We start from the raw sequence: 21,498 nt of genomic DNA on the forward strand, positions 1-21,498 counted from the left end.
CAGAACACCCCCTACGAGAGAGAATACGCGAACACATCTTATCCATTGAAAATATGAAAGAAGATAGAAAACAGAATTTATGCTTACCTGATAAATTACTTTCTCTTGTGGTGTATCCAGTCCACGGATTCATCCTTTACTTGTGGGATATTCTCCTTCCCTACAGGAAGTGGCAAAGAGAGCACACAGCAAAGCTGTCCATATAGCTCCCCCCCCCTAGCTCCACCCCCCAGTCATTCGACCAAAGGTTAGGAAGAAAGAGGAGAAACCATAGGGTGCAGCGGTGATTGTAGTTTAAATAAAAAAAAAATTACCTGACCCAATTTCCAGGGCGGGCCGTGGACTGGATACACCACAAGAGAAAGTAATTTATCAGGTAAGCATAAATTCTGTTTTCTCTTGTAAGGTGTATCCAGTCAACGGATTCATCCTTTACTTGTGGGATACCAATACCAAAGCTTTAGGACACGGATGAAGGGAGGGAACAAGACAAGTACCTTAAACGGAAGGCACCACTGCTTGCAAAACCTTTCTCCCAAAAATAGCCTCCGAAGAAGCAAAAGTATCGAATTTATAAAATTTGGAAAAAGTATGCAGCGAAGACCAAGTCGCTGCCTTACAAATCTGTTCAACAGAAGCCTCATTTTTAAAAGCCCATGTGGAAGCCACTGCTCTGGTAGAATGAGCAGTAATTGTTTCAGGAGGCTGCTGGCCAGCAGTCTCATAGGCCAAACAGATGATGCTTTTCAGCCAAAAGAAAAGAGAGGTAGCAGTCGCTTTCTGACCTCTCCTCTTACCAGAATAGATAACAAACAAGGAAGATGTTTGTCTGAAATCCTTAGTTGCTTGTAAATAGAACTTTAAAGCACGAACCACATCAAGATTTTGTAACAGACGTTCCTTCTTCGAAGAAGGATTAGGACACAGAGAAGGAACAACTATTTCCTGGTTAATTTTCTTGTTAGAAACAACTTTAGGAAGAAAACCAGGTTTGGTACGCAAAACTACCTTATCTGCGTGGAACACCAAGTAAGGTGACTCACACTGCAAGGCAGATAATTCAGAGACTCTTCGAGCAGAAGAGATAGCTACCAAAAACAAAACTGTCCAAGATAATAACTTAATATCTATGGAATGTAAGGGTTCAAACGGAACCCCTTGAAGAACTGAAAGAACTAGATTTAGACTCCATGGCCGAGCAGGCTTGATTCTGACTAAAGCCTGAGTAAACGCTTGAACGTCTGGTACCTCTGCCAGACGCTTGTGAAGAAGGATAGACAGAGCAGATATCTGTCCTTTTAAGGAACTAGCTGACAATCCTTTCTCCAATCCGTCTTGGAGGAAAGACAATATCCTGGGAATCCTAATCTTACTCCATGAGTAACCCTTGGATTCACACCAACAAAGATATTTCCGCCATATCTTATGGTATATTTTCCTGGTGACAGGCTTTCTAGCCTGAACCAGAGTATCTATAACTGACTCAGAGAAACCACGCTTTGATAGAACTAAGCGTTCAATCTCCAGGCAGTCAGACGCAGAGAAATTAGATTTGGATGCTTGAATGGACCCTGTATTAGAAGATCCTGCCTCATTGGCAATGTCCATGGTGGGACAGATGACATGTCCACTAGGTCTGCATACCAAGTCCTGCGTGGCCACGCAGGCGCTATCAGAAACACAGAGGCCTTCTCCTGCTTGATTCTGGCGACCATACGAGGGAGAAGAGGAAACGGTGGAAAAACATAAGCCAGATTGAAGGACCAAGGCGCTGCTAGAGCATCTATCAATACCGCCTTGGGATCCCGGGACCTGGACCCGTAGAGAGGAAGTTTGGCGTTCTGACGGGACGCCATCAGATCCAACTCTGGGGTGCCCCATAGCTGAGTCAGCTGGGCAAATACCTCCGAGTGGAGTTCCCACTCCCGCGGGTGAAAAGTCTGACGACTTAGAAAATCCACCTCCCAGTTGTCTACTCCTGGGATGTGAATTGCTGAAAGATGGCAGGAGTGATCCTCCGCCCACCTGATTATTTTGGTTACTTCCGTCATCGCTAGGGAACTCTTTGTTCCCCCCTGATGATTGACGTAAGCTACAGTCGTGATGTTGTCCGACTGAAATCTGATGAATTTGGCCGCAGCTAGTTGAGGCCATGCCTGAAGAGCGTTGAATATCGCCCTCAGTTCCAGAATGTTTATCGGGAGAAGCGTTTCTTCCCGAGACCATAAGCCCTGAGCTTTCAGGGAGTCCCAGACCGCGCCCCAGCCCAACAGACTGGCGTCGGTCGTTACAATGATCCACTCTGGCCTGCGGAAACATATTCCCTGAGACAGGTGATCCTGAGACAACCACCAGAGAAGAGAATCTCTGGTCTCCTGGTCCAACTGAATTTGAGCAGACAAATCTGCATAATCCCCATTCCACTGTTTGAGCATGCATAGTTGCAGTGGTCTGAGGTGAATCCGAGCAAAAGGGACTATGTCCATTGCTGCTACCATTAATCCGATTGTCTCCATGCACTAAGCCACATATGGCCGGGGAATGGAATGAAGAGCTCGGCAAGTAGTTAAGAGTTTTAATTTTCTGACCTCCGTCAGAAATATTTTCATTTCTACCGCGTCTATTAGAGTCCCTAGGAAGGGAAGCCTGGTGAGAGGGGAAAGATAACTCTTTTTGATGTTCACCTTCCACCCGTGAGACCTCAGAAAGGCCAAAACAATCTCCGTGTGAGACTTGGCTCTTTGGAAAGACGGCGCCTGAATTAAGATGTCGTCTAGGTAAGGCGCCACAGCTATGCCCCGCGGTCTTAGAACCGCCAGAAGGGACCCTAGCACATTTGTGAAAATTCTGGGAGCAGTGGCCAACCCGAAAGGAAGAGCCACGAACTGATAATGCTTGTCCAGAAAAGCAAACCTGAGGAACTGGTGATGATCTTTGTGGATAGGAATATGTAGATACGCATCCTTTAGATCCACGGTAGTCATAAATTGACCCTCCTGGATCATTGGTAATATTGTCCGAATGGTCTCCATCTTGAATGATGGGATTCTGAGAAATTTGTTTAGAATTTTGAGATCCAGGATTGGTCTTAAAGTTCCTTCTTTTTTGGGAACCACAAACAGGTTTGAGTAAAACCCCAGTCCTTGTTCTGCAATTGGAACTGGGTGGATCGCTCCCATTGTATGTAGATCTTCTACACAGCGTAAAAACGCCTCTTTCTGTGTCTGATCTGTAGACAGACGAGAAATGTGGAACCTTCCCCTTGGAGGAGAGTCCTTGAATTCTAGAAGGTATCCCTGGGCTACAATCTCTAATGCCCAAGGATCGTGTACATCTCTTGCCCAGGCCTGAGTGAAGAGAGAGAGTCTGCCCCCTACTAGATCCCCAGATCGGGGGCTACCCCTTCATGTTGTCTTAGTGGCAGCTGCAGGCTTTTTAGAATGTTTACCCTTATTCCAGCCCTGGTAAGGTTTCCAGGTTGCCTTGGGCTGTGAAGCATTACCCTCTTTCTTTGCAGCCGGAGAGGATGAAGCGGGGCCGTTCCTGAAATTGTGAAAGGAACGAAAATTAGCTTTGTTCTTTGTCTTAAAGGGCTTGTCCTGAGGGAGAGCATGGCCTTTTCCCCCGGTGATATCTGAAATAATCTCTTTCAATTCAGGCCCGAAGAGGGTCTTTCCTTTGAAAGGAATGTTCAAAAGCTTGGATTTAGACGACACATCGGCCGACCAGGACTTTAGCCATAGCGCCCTGCGCGCCAAAATGGCGAAGCCTGAATTTTTCGCCGCTAACTTAGCTATTTGGAAAGCGGCGTCAGTGATAAAAGAATTAGCTAGCTTTAGAGCCTTAATTCTATCCATAATTTCCTCATATGAGGTCTCCGTCTGGAGCGAGTCTTCCAGCGCCTCAAACTAGAAAGCAGCTACAGTAGTTACAGGAATAATGCAGGCAATAGGTTGGAGAAGAAAACCTTGAACAAAAATTTTCTTAATTAAACCCTCTAATTTTTTATCCATAGTGTCTTTAAAAGCACAACTGTCTTCAATTGGTATGGTTGTGCGTTTAGCAAGTGTAGAAACAGCCCCCTCCACCTTAGGGACCGTCTGCCACGAGTCCCGCATGGAGTCAGATATGGGGAACATTTTCTTAAAAACAGGAGGGGGGACAAAAGGGACACCTGGTCTGTCCCACTCCCTAGTAACGATATCCGCTATCTTCTTAGGGACCGGAAACGCATCAGTGTAAACCGGGACTTCTAAGTACTTGTCCATTTTACACAATTTCTCTGGGACCACCAAAGGGTCGCAGTCATCCAGAGTAGCTAATACCTCCCTGAGCAACACGCGGAGGTGTTCTAGTTTAAATTTAAAAGCCAATGTATCTGAATCTGTCTGAGGAGGAACCTTTCCTGAATCAGAAACTTCTCCCTCAGACATCAAATCCCTCGCTCCCACTTCAGAGCGTTGTGAGGGTATATCAGATACAGCTACCAAAGCGTCAGAATGCTCATAATCTGTTCTTAAAACGGAGCTATCACGCTTTGCAGGTAACACGGGCAGTTTAGATAAGAAAGCTGCAAGAGAATTATCCATGACTGCCGCTAAGTCTTGTAATGTAAAAGAGTTAGACGCACTAGAGGTACTAGGCGTCGCTTGAGCAGGCGTAACTGGTTGTGACACTTGGGGAGAGGCAGACGGGCTACCCTTGTTACCTTCAGTCTTAGAATCATCTTGGGCCACATTCTTAAGTGCAACAATATGATCTTTAAAGTGTATAGACATATCAGCACAAGTGGGACACATTCTGAGAGGGGGTTCCACCATGGCTTCTAAACACATTGAACAAGGATTTTCCTTAGTGTCAGACATGTTTAACAGACTAGTAGAGTACACAAACATGCCTGGAAATCACTTTAATCAAATAGAAAACACAATTTGAAATTTTTTTTACTGTGCCTTTAAGAGATAAAAAGAGCACACAATTTTACAAAACAGTGAAAAATGCAGCAATCCTTCTGAAATTTTCACAGTATGTAGCTAAAGCCTTAATAAGATTGCACCACACGTTTCAAAACGATTAACCCCTTAATGCCCAAACCGGAGCAGCCTAAAGCCAACACCCGGTTAAATTACTAAAGCACTCTGCCACAGCCTTGCTGTGGCCCTACCTGCCCTTGAGGATCAGATTTGGGGGAATATAGCTTATTTTAGGCCCTCAAACATCAGCAGGACCCTCCATGTGAAGCAGCATGAACTTTTCTGCAATTCTAACTGCGCATCTGAGGCGCGAAACTAGGCCCCTACCACTCTACTCCGGAGCTGTGAGGCCTAGTAAATCACTCCTAAGTGACTAAAAAACAGCCATGTGGGTAATAACCCCAGAAAAAAACCCAAAGGGGCTTTCAAAAGTGTCTTGCAAACGATATTTTCCTTAGCTAAACAATCGATTGCCCTGAATAAGTGTCAACCAGCATAATTAGCCCTATAATGTAAGCATTCAATTCCTTACTAAGTCTGTGAACATAGCTTACCCTTCCCTCATGGGGATAATGTCAGTCTCTTCTAGCATTATCTCAGTCTTGTCTAGAAATAAATGACTGAACATACCTTATTGCAGTCAGTTCCCCCTGCAAACTGTTCCCCCCAACTGAAGTTTTCTGGTACTCCTCAGTCCTGTGTGGGAACAGCAGTGGATTTTAGTTACAACATGCTAAAATCATTTTCCTCTCAGCAGAAATCTTCATCACTTTTCTGCTAGAGAGTAAATAGTACAAACTGGTACCATTTAAAATAACAAACTTTTGATTGAAGATAATAAAAACTACAATTCTAACACCACATTCACTTTACCCTCCCGTAGAGAGACCCTAGTGCTTAGAGCCGGCAAAGAGAATGACTGGGGGATGGAGCTAGGGGGGAGCTATATGGACAGCTTTGCTGTGTGCTCTCTTTACCACTTCCTGTAGGGAAGGAGAATATCCCACAAGTAAAGGATGAATCCGTGGACTGGATACACCTTACAAGAGAAATAAGGACCTACCTGTCCCAAAACATTTTAAAATTTGTAATAATGGTAATTTAATTTTTTTTTAGTTATATGGGTATAGCTAAACTACAAAAACAAAAAAGAGGGGGGGACAATCAAAAAAGATTACTACAGTTGGAAAGTAAGTGGATTTACAACTTAGACACACTACACCCACAAGGTTTGAATTTAGAAATAGAACTGAGAAGTTTTTTCACATAGATTTATATCCCTGTGTAGAATTAAGTAATATTCTTTTATATATATTCCCAATCGATTTTGTCCAAAAATTGAAATAAGTTTCGCCATGTACAAAGAACCTTTTAGAACTGTATGGAGACTTTTAAATTATTTATTTATTCTCATCAAATTGCCCGTTTTTAATAAACATATATATTTTTTACATATATCTTTCATATATACATATATTTTTTATATATAATAATTTTTTTTATATATAATTGTTTTAAAAATATATATATGTTTTCTATATCTATATATATTTTTTATACTAATTTTTATAAGAACTTATGCCTTTTGATGTATATATGTGTGAAAAAATAATCAACAATGCATGTATATATATAATTCTTTACTAAAATTCAATACTTTTTATTAATAATTTTTTCATTTTTTAATGTCATATTTAATAATCAATTACTAACGATGCTGGTCTTTTCCAAAAAAGTTCTTTTAAAATATACATAAAAAACACAAAATATCTTTTAAACATAATTTTAAACATTTATTGTTGATACATTTTTACTCTTGAATTTCTGCTGTTTTTTATAATAGAACATAGATGTTTAACAAAGGCTAAATAGAGAACTAAGAATTTGCATACAAAACACAAAACTATGTTACCATATGAATAACTAATAGGATACTTAAACAATGAACGGAGAACAAAGATCGCTTCTAATAAATTGTTTCTAAGAAATGTTGCCAAAAAACGATCAAAGGAGGGTAAGGTGGCCAATTACAAATATAAATGGGATATCCAATCAGGAACGATCTGAAGAGTATATGAGAGAGGATCTGAGCAATTCTGTCATAGCTTGAAAAAGGCTCCCCGGAGCTGAAACGCGTTGCTTGGACACAGACTGCTATTACAGAACAGGTGTTAAGAGGACACCGCACAGGATTTACAAACTCATCGCATCGCTAACTGGTCAATCCCACAATAGTGGGCGTGCCCGGAACCGGACACGGACTGACATAGTAGCGTCTTAGGAGATACACACGCCGGAACATAGTTTGAAATTACCAGAGAATACACTCGCCAAAGCTTCTTTTGCTTTCACCGGTGTACCAACTGATGCATTAGTGTGATCACACACTGCCCTGACCTACGACTTTGGAAATAAGGTACCTTATACAGATAAAAAAGAAAAAAGGTAACACTGTGCTAAAACTACATTGCAAAAAAACTGTTTTTTACTACAAACCTGAACTGAACACTAAATAACTCAACTGAGATCTGTGGATCTTATGTCAATTATCTGATCTATTATAAAGGAAAGCCCAATGCGATACCCCCTAATAGCTACTCCTTGCTATACTCTCAGTCTAATACATATGTACTAATTTATTTAGCAGGTTGATTGAGATCTTTGGAGAACACTGAATAGCGATTATATATTTTATCTATTCCTATATGATTTTCTGTTTATGTGATTTTGAATCATATAGTGCACTCTGTTAATTATATTAAACTATATATATTCCAGCATTTACAATATCTATTTTAATAATTTCTCTAGCGGTTGGTACCAACATTTATACATATATAAGAAAAACTGGACAGATTTTTAAATTGTCGTATGTTATATATGTGAATTAAATAGATACCTTTTAACCAGTACTGTTAGTCAAGTATTATTATACTGACATTTTTAATCAAAATATTTATTTGCATATTTATTTTTATAAGTTCATATATATTTTTTATTATATTTTTATATAAAGGATTTTAGTACTCATTTTTAGTCCATTGTTGTTTGGTAGATTTTTAGCTAGTGTTTTTAACACAGGTGCACACATATCAGAAAATAACTTTTTTACATACAACAATCCTTGATGGATGTACATCTTTTTTAAGTAAGCCTCTAGATTCTTATCCTTTGGATCCTTAAAAGAGCAACTATCCTCAATAGGAATGGTAGTTTTCTTAGCAAGAGTAGAAATAGCTCCTTCTACCTTAGGCACAGTGCGCCATGAGTCACGAATAGAGTCAGCAACAGGAAACGTCTTTTTAAAACAGGGAAAGAGGAAAAAGGAACCCCTGGCTTATCCCATTCCTGAGCTATAATTTCACACATCTTCCTTGGAACAGGAAAAACTTCCTCAGAAGATGGAGAATCATAAACTCTATCCAATTAAGAAGATTTTGTGGGGTTGGTAGCAACCGAAGGTTCAGTGTCATCCAAATGAGCTAAAACCTCCTTCAGTAGTAACCAGAGGTGTTCAAGCTTAAAGCTAAAATTTACTTCTTCAGATTCTGAGAATTTTTCTGCTAAAGTGTCAGAGTCTGAGATTTCACCTTCAGAAGCTACTGAAGTATTTTCCTCATCAGACAATTGAGAAAGATTGACTAATGCAGACTTAGAGGGGTCAGAAACCTTACTAGCAGGCAAATGCTTAGATTTCCTCTTACGCTTACATGAAGACGGGAAAGCTGACAAAGCCGCTGATACTGCAGAAGAAATCTGAGCGGCAAAATCCCCAGGTAAATAAACACCCCCAGGTGGTTGAGAGGACACAGAAGGCACAGTATAAGAAACAACTAAGGCTTGGGACGTTTGAGGAGAAAGCCGAGGCATGTCATACACAGCATTATCCTGAGATACACTTGGTTCAGAAGGGAGAATAATTTCTTTAAACTTTAAAATTTTTGCTAAACTTGAGGAACAAAACTGCATTGGTAGGGCAATCTGGTTCTCTAAACAGCAAATTTATCCAGCGAGATAGGCTGATCCTGTTCTGAGTCCATAGCTCAAAAGAACAGGTCCCACTAATAATAACCTAAAATATGAACCAAAATAACAAATACAATTTTTAAAAAATAGATTTTAATAAGAAATATAATGTTTAACAAGGTAGGAAAACATCTAAGAAAATCAACTTCAGACAAGTTATCTGAAGCTCCTACCGGACCGGAAAGAAAAACCCCACTAGTAAGAGGAAGAAGCTGTGTACTTCCAGCTAAACGATTCTTAACTGAAGTCACTCCGATCGGCGATAACTAGGCCAACACCTCTCCTCATCCGACCTCAATCCGACACTCAGTGCTCAGGAAGATCAGCTCCGTAAAACCGGAAGTGCGGAAGTCACCTGAGCGGCCGGGAAAACTAACAGCCACACATAAGAGCGGGAAATAAAAACGGCTGTATTAAGTTTAAATAGCCGCCAGCCCTCTCAGCAGTTTAAGCTGGTAAAAATCCAGCACAAGTTCTAATCGCCTCCCATGTATGTTCAAAGTGTAAGAGAACAGTAAAAACACCTCTACTATACAGACTGCCAAGAATTAGGGAAAAATTAACCCCCTAAAGTCTCTTTTTGTCCTCATACCAATAAAGTGCCTAATGATTTATTTAGGATCTATTGACCCCCAATAAAGGCTGCCCTAACATTGTACCCCTAAAACAATAGGGTAACTATGTCCCATAAAGTGATCCACTAGAGGGTTAACCTCTGAAGTGCTGTCCTTCCTAACCTAGAAGAGTCACTTACCTGTGGATCCGGCTGCAGGGCAGAAAGCAGCTACATAGGTGTGACAGGCACTGCGCTCCCTGTCATGGACCTGTAGTAAAAGAAAGAGCAGAGTAACCAACCCTGGCTTTCTACAAAGGGGTAGCAAACCTGTTAGAAGTAAAGCAAAGACAACCTCACCGCCTTCTAACTGCTAAAAGCCACCACTACTCTTACTCAAGAGATTGACGTGGACACAGCTAGACCCCAATCCTTTCTTGCAGGGAGAAATACCCATTAAAGGATTAAATATCTTCAGACACCAACTTCGCACATCCTCCATTGACAGAGGCAAAAAGAATGACTGGGGATTATGGGTAAGGGAGTTTACACTTAACAGCTTTGCTGGGGTGCTCTTTGCCTCCTCCTGCTGGCCAGGAGTTGAATATCCCACTAGTAATTGGAATGACGTTGTGGACTCCCCATGCCATAAGAAAGAAATGGTATTCTCTATCTGAATCATGAAATAAAAAAATGTGTATAATGTCCCTTTAACTGCTACCAGCTCCATTCTTTCTGCAGACATGCTGCATTTTCTGTGATGACATCGTAGATCGCAATATGTTCTGCCTTGGGGATCATATTTAGCATAAACTTGAGTACCTGAGGGAGAACTAATTGCAGTAGTGATAAGCAATATGATGTTTAATTGGTGGTTTGTTTGAATATGAATGCTAACCAATCAGATTATTGGTACTGGGTAAGCCACTTTTGATTGGACTATTCAAAGTTTAAAAACACAGTTTGGATACAGGAAGTTTTTTGTTTTCTTTTCTGGCTTATAAGCCTTCTCTTACTTTTTTACAGATCAGAGTAGATCACTGGTTTCAAACCTGTCTTCATGCCTCCCTAGCAAGCCAGATTCTGAGAATAGTAGTAAACATAGTTATTAACCTGCTTTTACCTAAGGTAATCCTGAAAATCTGAAGAAAACAAGTAGCGTCTCTTAAGGTCTGGTAAAGATCCTCATTCATCCACTATATAACTGACAACGGGGCAAGACAACACAGCACGCCAAAAGGCCGAGCAAGCCGTAAGACAAAAAGCTGAAAAGCCCGGCAGCACACTCTGATTCAAAAAATTGCAGTTAAAACATGATTCTGTATTTGCCAAATCTTAAAACTGATTGGTTACGGTTAAGGAAAGGCAGTAGAGACTATCCTATTATTAGGTGCCGCACGGCACCAAAAGCATAGGGATTTTTTTTCCTTCTCCTTTTGTTTGTGTATGTTTTTAACATTTGGCAGATAAAGAATCAGGTTTGAACTACAATTTTTTGAATCACAGAGTGCTGCCGTTCTTTTCAGCTTTTAATCCGGAACATCTGGCCTGATAGGGAGGCCCGAGGACAGGTTTCAAAACCCCCTGGAGCAGATTCTGTTTTAAGAGTGTGGGATAGCTAAACCTTAATAATTAAACCTTAAATGGAAACGTAACCCAAAAAAAATTATTTTTTGGGTTAGCATGCTAATACACTGTGGCTGAGCTCTGTAGCAACCTGAGGGTTGCAGGTTTGATCCCCGGCGAGGTCCACTCAGCCTTTCATCCTTCAGAGGTCGATAAAATGAGCAGCGCCTTGAGACCCTTACGGGTGATTAGCCGTGCTTTACAAGTACCCAATACATACATACATACATACATACATACAGAGCATACAGTTGTAAAAAAGTTTCCAATTTGCTTCCAATATCAAATTTCCCATGGCATTCTTTGTTGAAGAGATACCTAGGTAGATGTCTGAAGCACTACACAGCAGGAAATAGTGTGGCTATCTAGTGCTCTTGCTAATTAATAACATTTTTTCAAAACTGCTCCTGAGCATACGTCGCTGCTTTTCAACAAAAAAGATACCAGGAGACCAAGGAAAATTTGATCATAAAAGCATGCAATTTTAAACAACTTTCTAGTTTACGTCTATCTGCATCATGAAATAAATATTTGGGGGGTTCACGTCCCTTTAATAATTTTTTAACCAGATCCTCTTTTTCAAAATGCTGTCAATATAAACCATTAAATGATTGCTATAATAATATATGCAGCTTTTGTAAAAAAAAAAACAACAACTAGATATGAGCACAATAATGGTTATGAGGTTATATGCCTTTATGCTGCGGCAGTTTTAAAGAATATTGAAAGTTCCATTACCAAACAGCACAACAAGCAATGTATAAAAATGCTTTATAGTTAAATGCACAATAGACAAAATCAGCAGCTTCCACGTCCCTTGGACCAGGACTACTATAATTACTTCCCAAAGACTACATTTTTATTTGTGTGTGTGTGTGGCCCATATTAGCAGGTTTATTTGTACCATGTTAACAGTAACATGATTTCGCCAAGAGGAAACTGTCTGTGCCCTGCTGATTGGAAAGTGACAGCTTCCTCTCGGACGAGAGCTTCCTGTGGGAGGAGCGTGAAGGTGGAGGTGCACGCTCAAGCTCACCTGTATGGACTGGTGTGAGCAACAACAGCTTTCTTTCTCCCAAGCCAGTGAGCCTTATTGCGAGGGTGTTTTGCAACAAGCCTCGCCGGAGGCAGAAACAGGGCTTTAGGAAACTCTCTGAGTCCCATAAGGCTGGTTGGGAACAGCCAATTTACATTGTTATAAGTCACCATTCGTACTTTACCTCTTAAGACTGTTAAGACTGTGATAAAATACTCTAAGTGTCATGGCTGGAAATATTGGACAGTCCCGTGAGGTCTACCTCACAGCCCTGCTCCGAGAGGCGTGATACAGACAGGGGCAGCGAGACATCCAAGTTAGCCGGGCGATACAATCCCCTGACATTACAAGCAGGACTGGGAGCACAAGAGCATGAGTCGGCGTGAAGGTAACCATACACCTACCATTCATCTTACTGCAGGCTGGAAGCGGCCGGTGGACACCGAGGATCAGCTTTTCGAACACCGCTCTCCCCCCCTCCAGTAAGTCGGCGAGTTGCTCTGACGTGAGAGCGCGACGCCAGAAGCTGGTGTTGCCGGTGTGATCGGCTAGTGCTGCAGGGTTGACAGAAACGCCTGGAGCTCGAAGAGAGAGCTCCCTGTAAAACCTAGCCACCAAGGTGCTGACACGACGTGCCGTGAAGCCGAGGGGGGGGTAAGTACATTAAAGACTAAGTTATTATTCACCCTGGGATATTTCACAGTGGGTCTAAGCCAAAGGGTAAAAGTGGTCCTGGATGAGTTAACACGGACAGGGATGTGGGATGCCGGACTTTTTGTCCACTCTGTCGATATCCTCTGAATTGGGAACTGTTACAGCCTCTAGATAGAGTTAATCTGCACGGCTGGAGGAAGTTTGTTCCTGTTTTTTGTTGTATCAGTCTGCAGCATATCGCAAGGGGGATATTGGGAAATCACAGTCACTTATAACGGTGTCCGTGGAAACATAGAGGATAGAATACTACCAAGGTTACAGGTGTTATCCCCTGCTTGCTTGTATCAACCAGAAAAACCCGCTATATTTTATATTTTAAGAGAAGCGTACCTGGAGTCCAGAGACAGCAGGCTGTACAAAGTAAATTAAATGGGTCAAACACTATACTGGGCCAGTCTGGTAAAGCCTATCTGCATAGCGTAATATCTCTCTTGGTAGATCTGGTTAAAGGAGATATGAGAGGGTTAAATGCTTATATATTGATGGAGTGAAATTGTGTTATTCCTGAGAGATAGGAGCTGTTTTGCATATAAACTGAGCCATACAGTTTTTGACATCAGTAACTCTTCACAACCCAAGGGAGATATTTGGAAACTGGAATGGACTGCCATTTATAACTGTGTCCGGGAAAAAGAGAGGACAGAACACTACCAATCTCATTGGTGCCATCCTCTGCTTGCTAGTATCAGCCAGAGAATCACGTTATATTTAATGGTGTGGGCTCTTGCCCTTACGAGTCCATAGAACTTGCTGCTAAATAGAAACGTACCTGGATGCTAGAGATAGCAGGCTGTACAAAGTAAATTATATGGGCCATGTATTATATTGGCATAGTCTAGCAATTTTAATCTGCACAGTATAAAATCTCTCTATGAATATGTGGTTAAGGGAGACTTAAGGGGGTCAAATGTTTATATTTTGATATCGTGAAATTGTGCTACGTATGAAAGAGAGGAGCTGTTTTGCATTTATATTTGTTGCATATAGGTTCTGATATCAGTTATGACAGTTAAATGTCATATCGTACCTGAATAGTTGATAGGCTAAACTGAAAGGCTAATCTAGGCCCTGTTTTTGTCCCCTACAAAACTAATTTTGACTGTGTAACCTTACATATAAAAATTCTGCTTGGATTAAGTTGTATATAAAGGGTAGGCTACAGACTAGGGAGGGTCCATTACTGTATCTCAACAGGGGTTTAGTGGATCACCATAGTATAGGCCTTTTTCTGTCTTAGATTAGGGACCACTGAACCAGTTAAACTTCTCCCTACATCCATCTAGGGGCTAATTAGGGAAGCTTGTTTTTGTATAAATGGAGAAATACATTACAAATCCCAAAAACAAATCCCCAGCCATGCCTCCGAGGAGGGATAAAAAACAAAAAAATCTACAGGAAACTTCACAAGAAGTTTCTTTTAGAAGCCCAGATTTGAATATAGAAAAACAACTCACCACAAACCAGTTGGCAGATTTAATACTACCTCAATTTGAGATAATAAAGGGCGAGATCTCAGAGATCTCGAGCGAAATAAAACAATTTTCAAGTAGACTGGTAGAAGTAGAAAATCGAATTTCGAGTATTGAGGACAGACACTTCAAGCAGGAATCTGCTATTGACACACACTCAGATGAGATAAACGCATTAAAAGCTAAGATTGAGGATCTAGAAGACAGGTCCAGGAGGAGTAATGTGCGTGTCATAGGATTACCAGAGTCCAGAGAATCTGAAGACCTCCTACTGTTCAGTTCCCAGACTTTACCTAAATTACTAGGTTTACAAGGCGCAGAAGGCGAACTCCAGGTAGAGAGAGCACACAGGGTAGGCGCGTTAAGACAGTTAAAAGATGGAAGTATGCGACCAAGAATGGTCATGATAAAATACTTAAACTTCCAAGACAAAGTTAAAATTATGCAGAAATACAGACAGACCCAGACGTTCACTATAGACAACAAACAGATTTTGTTATTCCAGGACTACTCAATAGAAACCTCGACAAAAAGACGCGCAATGGCACCATTCTGCTCAGGCCTAATAAAGGCAGGGTTGAAGGCAACTATGAAGTACCCAGCAAAAATCACGGTACTGGGCATGGATGGTGTCATTGCTTTAAACACAATTGAGGAGGCTAAGGAGTTCTGCAGAGACAATAACATAGAGGTATAAGCAGTTATCAAAGAACAGGGTAATCTATGGCCCTGGAGATCATATTGGTGACTTTGTTAGGATTTAAGGGTAGGGGGGGGAGGGATTGGGTTCTTTTTCTTTTTTCTGCTTTCTCTTTTTTTTTTTTTTTTTTTTTTCCTCCTCTCTCTCTGAATTTATTCATACTAGGGTTTTTTTATTTAGAATAAATGAGTAATTAATTAAACATAATCTCCTGGAATGTAGGGAGAATAACATCTCCAAGTAAACGTAAGAATGTTCTCAAGCTAGCAAAGAAACAACACCCAGATATTATTTTACTCCAAGAGTTACATCTTAAGAAAGTAGAAATAGGAAAATTGAAAACTAACTGGATTGCTGAAATAATTGCTACACCATGTGAAAAACGTAAAAAAGGCGTAGCAATTATGTTGGGCAGGGATCTAGCATATACGATAATGAAGCAGGAATTAGACCCAGGGGGGAGATACATAGTATTACAACTGAAGATAGACCAAAAGATTTGGACATTATGTAACATATATGCTCCGAACAGCTGGGACTTTCAGTTCTGGGAGAAATTGACAAAGGCTATAGTTCCATATATTGGGCAGAATTTGATAGTAGCAGGAGATTTTAACAATACTATGAGCCCTGAGATAGATAGGCTTAGAATTAAGAGCAGAGCGGCCAATAACAGGGAAGCCAAATACCTGCAGAGCTTTGCACGCAGGCTAAAACTTCACGATGCCTGGCGAATCCAACATCCAGACACTCGGGAATTCACCTGTGAATCAGGTGCCCATAAAAATTTCTCCCGAATTGATATGTTTCTGGTAGATGAGTATATTATGAGAAATAATATTGAGTCGCAGATTTCAGAAATTATTTTGTCAGATCATGCGATAATTGGCCTAAGAATTGTGTGGAGTACTCTCTCCAAAAAAACTGTGAACACCTTTCGTTTCCCTCAATATATGTATAGTAATGTTAAGTTTGTAAACTGGCTTCAGCAAAAATGGGGAGAATACTCCACACAAAATAGGGATTACATAAATAAAGTTGAGGTGTTCTGGGAAGCAGGGAAAGCGGTCATGCGGGGGGAAGTAAGAGCCTACATGATTAAAAGAAATAAAGAAAATAAAGCTAGAGAGCTACAATTATCAAACCAACTTAAAAATAAATACACGAAGTATCTCAGAACGCCCAATAAAGAGAATTGGGATTCATATAAAGCAGCAAGAACGGAAAGAGAATACTATCTAATAAAGATTGGGGCACTTGAAGAACTGAGGAACAGGGCGACATTTCAGGGTAGTCAGGGAATTTCGGCTAAACATCTGGCCAGGCTGGTTAAATTTAGGAGAAAATCAAATCAGATATTCTCAATTAGGTCTGAAGGGAAACTCTATAGTAATAAAGAGGAAATCAGCAAGATTTTTCTTGAGTACTATCGTAATTACAGAAATTATCCATCCTGACCAGGCAGGGTTTATCGCAGGAAGAAATGCAGTTAGGAACATGCGTAGAGTTCTTACTACAGTGGACTTTCTCCATCGGGTCGACCAGGACGCCGGGGAGAGAACTCAGGGAGAAGACGTAGCCCTACTCACCGTAGACGCCGAGAAGGCCTTTGATTCAATCATCTGGGACCATTTAACAAATTCACTGGAGAAGTTCGGTTTCTCCGGCGCCCTGGTCGATCTGATCGGGTTAGTATACAAAAAACCAAGGTCTCAACTCCTCATTAACGGTGAATTACTACAAAGCATCACTCTAGGCAAGGGGACACGTCAGGGATGCCCACTCTCGCCATTACTATTCGATATCGCACTAGAACCCCTTGCCATATATCTTAGGAAGACCCTCCCACCAATTCTGGTAGGTAATCAGAAGGTGTCGGTGACACTTTACGCAGATGATCTTTTGTTTTTTTTACAACATACAAAGCAATCCATACCTTGTTTTATGCAGATATTAAACACCTTCAGTTCCTTCTCGGGATATAAAATAAACATCAATAAATCAGAAATCCTCTGGATCAGGAAAAACAGAGATAGCTACTCTGACAATTTTAAAGAAGTTCAGAGTATTAATTATCTTGGCATTAGGATTAAGAACCCAGCATCCTGGTATCAGCTTAATTTCAAAGAACCATTCCAGAATCTGCAACACGACCTTGCAAAATGGAATTTATACTATCTATCCATTTCTGCCCGCATTAATGTCATTAAGACTATCATCTTTCCTAAATTCCTATTCCTGCTACAAAATTTACCCCTTTTATTACACAAAAAGACATTGATAATTATAATAAGGCCTGTGCTTTTTTTATTTGGGGGAAAAAGACCTCACGTATCGCTTTTAATAAATTGTCCCAGGAAAAACGGTTTGGAGGCTTTTCATGCCCGAATATAAAATATTACAACATGGTCTCTGTGGCTAAATTTGGGGTAGACTGGCTCAGCAAATCAGACCACGTTACTTATTCTGAATATGAAACAGAATTAATTAAACCCTTTAACTTACAGGCAATACTTCACTGCCCATACAGAAAACTCCCAAGTAATATAACTAGACTAGTAACAATTACAAATGTAGTGAGGGCTTGGCAGAAATACTGTAAAACATTGGGGATAGAATTTCAGACGTCTAGACTTCTACCGATTATTGGTAACCCAGTTTTCCCACCAGGACATAGCAATAGTATATTTCAAATCTGGGAAACCAAAGCCCTGACATATCTATCTCAGCTGAAAGATCCACTCACTGGACATATCAGAACATTTGAGAATCTGGCTCATGAATACAGTTTACCATCCCAGCACTTTTATGCATATCTTCAGGTACGTCACTTCATAAATGAATATGATAGAAGGTTCAGTATGCACTGGGAGCAACTAAAGATCGAGGCAGGGATATCCCTATACAAAGCTGGTTTCAGAGCCTTATCGATTTGGTACCAATATATAATGAATAAAGAAGGAGAGCTGCATATTAATCAATGTAAACAGAGATATGTACCTTTCTTTCCCGAACTTCAAGATGAGGATATAATGGATAGTCTCGAGAGAGCAAGAGAAGCTACAGGCAGAATTAATTTAAGAGAATCACAAGCCAAGGTAATAAATAATTTCTACCTAACCCCAGCCAGAATTGCCAAATGGTCTCAATCACAGGTTGTGTGCCCTAAATGCCAGAAAGTAAACGCGGACTTGTTGCACTATTTCTGGTCTTGCCCGAAAACTTCGCAATATTGGAGTAGAATTCAATATTGGATTAACAGGAAAGTTAGAGTCAAGCTAGAATTCGAGGCACAACATATATTCTTTTTGTACCCATCACAGAATATAGGAGACAGACTTCTCATAAACTTAGCAATTTTGATTGTAAGGAACCAGCTATGCAAAAGGTGGAAGCAAAAAGATGCTCCCTCAATTACTGAATTCATAAACGCCATGAGAAGTCAGATTTTGATAGAGATAATAGGATTAGACAAAGGAGCAGCCAAGCAGGTTCAGTTATTCTTTAAGAAATGGAAAAAGTATATTCAGGGAGAACCTATAATAGTCCAACAGTATATTCTCTCGTCATTCCAAGGCACTACACCTTTCTTAGAATTAATCCTAGACGGATCATTACCGTCAAGCTGGGCACACCGTCGTTAAGGTGGGGTCAGTAGACTGGTAAAATCAACCTGGAACCTACCAGCAGGTTTTTTTTTTTGTTTTTTTTTCTTCTTTTTTTTTTCTTTCTTTTCCTCCCTCTCCCCCCCCCCACCTTTTTTTCCCCTGAGTGGTAAGAGTATTTTATTTTTTATAATTTGCGAAAGAAAATCTTGAGTACAGGGCAGAGTAGATAGGAAAGGATCTGCACAGTATGCAAAAAAGGCCACGACAGGTCCAAGAATCAGACAAGTTAGATGAACTCAGGATTCAGGTTAAGGAACAGATCAAATTGGGATAAGGTCTAGAGACCTTACATATCTGTTCCGGCATATTTAATAAGTGGTTTGACAATAAAGATTGGAGGGTACAGTTAAGCTATCCTGTTAAAAAGGAATGTTAATTGTTTATAATAGGTTGTTTGTAGACACACAGAAAGTTCAAGTGATCGAGAATTGTACCTTGTTAGTTAGGTATAAATGGTTAAGTTTTTGATGTGTCAAATATTTCACGGGCAATGTGTATTGTATTATTGAATTCTTGTTTATAATTTCTCCTCCAATAAAAAAATAAATAAAATGAAAAAAAAAAAAACAGTAACATGATTTCCTATGTTGTTGTTTTTTAACTAAAAATGTGATTATAATTTCATTTTGCTGTTATATTTAGCATGAGTATAACGTAACGTGGCTCTTGGCCAATAACATCAGTCCCTCCACATAAAAAAGTGCTAATTTGTTGGAGCATGATTTTTTGCATATTTATCAAGCTCTTGTATGGCCCCTAAAGACCGCTGCTCCATAACTTGTCCGCCTGCTCTGAGGCAGCGGACAGAAATCAACCCAATCAAATTCGATCGGGTTGAATGACACCCACCGCTAGCGGCCGATTGGCCGCAAATCTGCAGGGGGTGGCATTGCACCAACAGTTCACAAGAACTGCTGGTGCAATGATAAATGCTGAAAGCGTATGTTGTCAGCATTTATCGGTGGGCAGCGATGTGCAGTGGACATGATACGCTACTTTGTATCATGTCCACTCGCACATTGTTAAATATGCCCCATAATGTGTTTAACCCCCCACATAGAGATTAAAGAGATACTAAAAATCCTGCTAGAAAGCCTCAGAGAACTGCTAGTCTTGAGCTGGAAACATCTGGTGAGCCAATCAGCAGCAGCAGCCACACAGCTCACCAATCACAGGACGTATTCAGCCCCAGAAATAGTTGTTTTTGCACTAGAATGTCCTTGTAAAATATTTGTTGCATAAATAGTTTAGTACTCATACATATATAAATACAGACACATACTCACCCTGAGTGTAATGCAGCTTTGAGCTACCGCGATGGTGATGGGGATGATTTCAGGTGGCTGTTCATCCTCAAGAAATGGTCCAAGGTGAGTCAGGGAAGAAACAGGGATTTCTGAGCTTAAGTTTTGAATCCATAACTGCAAAAATCCATTGCGCTGGGCTAAGGGTGAAAGAGGGGCAGCGACAGGACCTATGTCAAACTGAAGATGGACACGTGGAGGTGAAGGGGGAGAGGTAGGAGACGTAGGTGAGGTAGGTGACATTGCCTCTAGGGGATCTGTTGGGAAAGAGAAGACATAATTATCTGTATCTTACAACAGCTAACCACTAAAATGTATCTAGGAAAGAGAATATTCACAAACGTGGGTTTGAAGGGTTAAAAGGACAGTGCTCAAAAAAATAACCTGCTAAAACAAAAAGGAGCAATTTATTTTTGTTTAATATGTCCCTTTAAAGGGGCACTAAAGACTTTTCTTGTAATTTAACTGAAAATTGAGGATTCTCTAATTCCTGTGAAAACTGGTAAAACAAACTGCACTCTTTGGAAGGACTCGAATTGAGAAATATTGTATTAGAGCATTTTAAAAGTAGTAAAGACAGAATTAAAATCAGCTTCAAGAAATATTGTACTTCTGGAGAGCTAGCTAAACCCATCTGGTGAGCCAATAACAAGAGGCGTGTGTAATACATGTGTAACCATCAATCGCCATCTTTACTTTGCTTGGCTTGAAACTAAACACTATCTGAACCATGAAAGATTTATTTTGGTTTGCACGTCCTTTAAACTGCTGACCTAAACTATGTATTAGGCATGTACATACGGATCCTTCATTAGCATTTGAATGCGGAAGGTGGCAGCTTGCGCTATTCGGCTTTCTTCTGAGCCAGATTTATTCTTGTGAAAGTGCAACATACTAAGATCTGGATTTGCACAGATCTTAGTGTGTTGAACTTTCACAAGAATAAATCCAGCTCCAAAAATAGCAGGGTGCCTAGCGAAGAATCCAAATCCACATCCCTACTATGATGTATATATACATTTACAATTGGATTGTATGTCCCTTTAAGTGAAATTGTATTGCTGCTGTGAAAACTTCCTGTCAAACACTGACAGAATACATTTGCAGTTGAAAACAATATCAGGCAAGATTATACAGCTAGTTTTTTGTCTTTTTAGTATACTTTACCATGACCTCACTAACATTTTACTGGGCATTATTATATTGATATCGTACAGGAATCAGCAACCTATTGCACATGTTCCATGTGTAGAACTCAATATTATTTTAAAAGCACTGGGATACCGTCCCAAGGGTTAGAAGAGCTTATGGGGCAGTGTTGTCAAATTTCTGCTTGGCTTTCAGGAAGCATAGCAACCAGGCCAAGCAGTGCTTGAAAGAGAGAACATGCAGTAGACAACAACAGGTGAAAGATTTCAGGAATCTAAGA

The 21,498-nt window shown here is 40.4% G+C and overlaps 1 protein-coding gene across 1 annotated transcript in view; it reads right to left on the minus strand.

Moving 5' to 3' along the window:
* BLTP3A (bridge-like lipid transfer protein family member 3A) overlaps positions 1 to 21,498 on the minus strand; it is a 197,243-nt gene that overhangs the window by 46,550 nt on the left and 129,195 nt on the right. The window contains exon 18 of the mRNA XM_053706791.1: positions 20,052 to 20,326. Coding sequence (XP_053562766.1) covers positions 20,052 to 20,326 — 275 coding nt within the window. The remainder of the gene's footprint in view (positions 1 to 20,051; positions 20,327 to 21,498) is intronic.

The sequence above is a fragment of the Bombina bombina genome, chromosome 3 (genome assembly GCF_027579735.1).
Source record: "Bombina bombina isolate aBomBom1 chromosome 3, aBomBom1.pri, whole genome shotgun sequence".
NCBI classification, from domain to species: domain Eukaryota; kingdom Metazoa; phylum Chordata; class Amphibia; order Anura; family Bombinatoridae; genus Bombina; species Bombina bombina.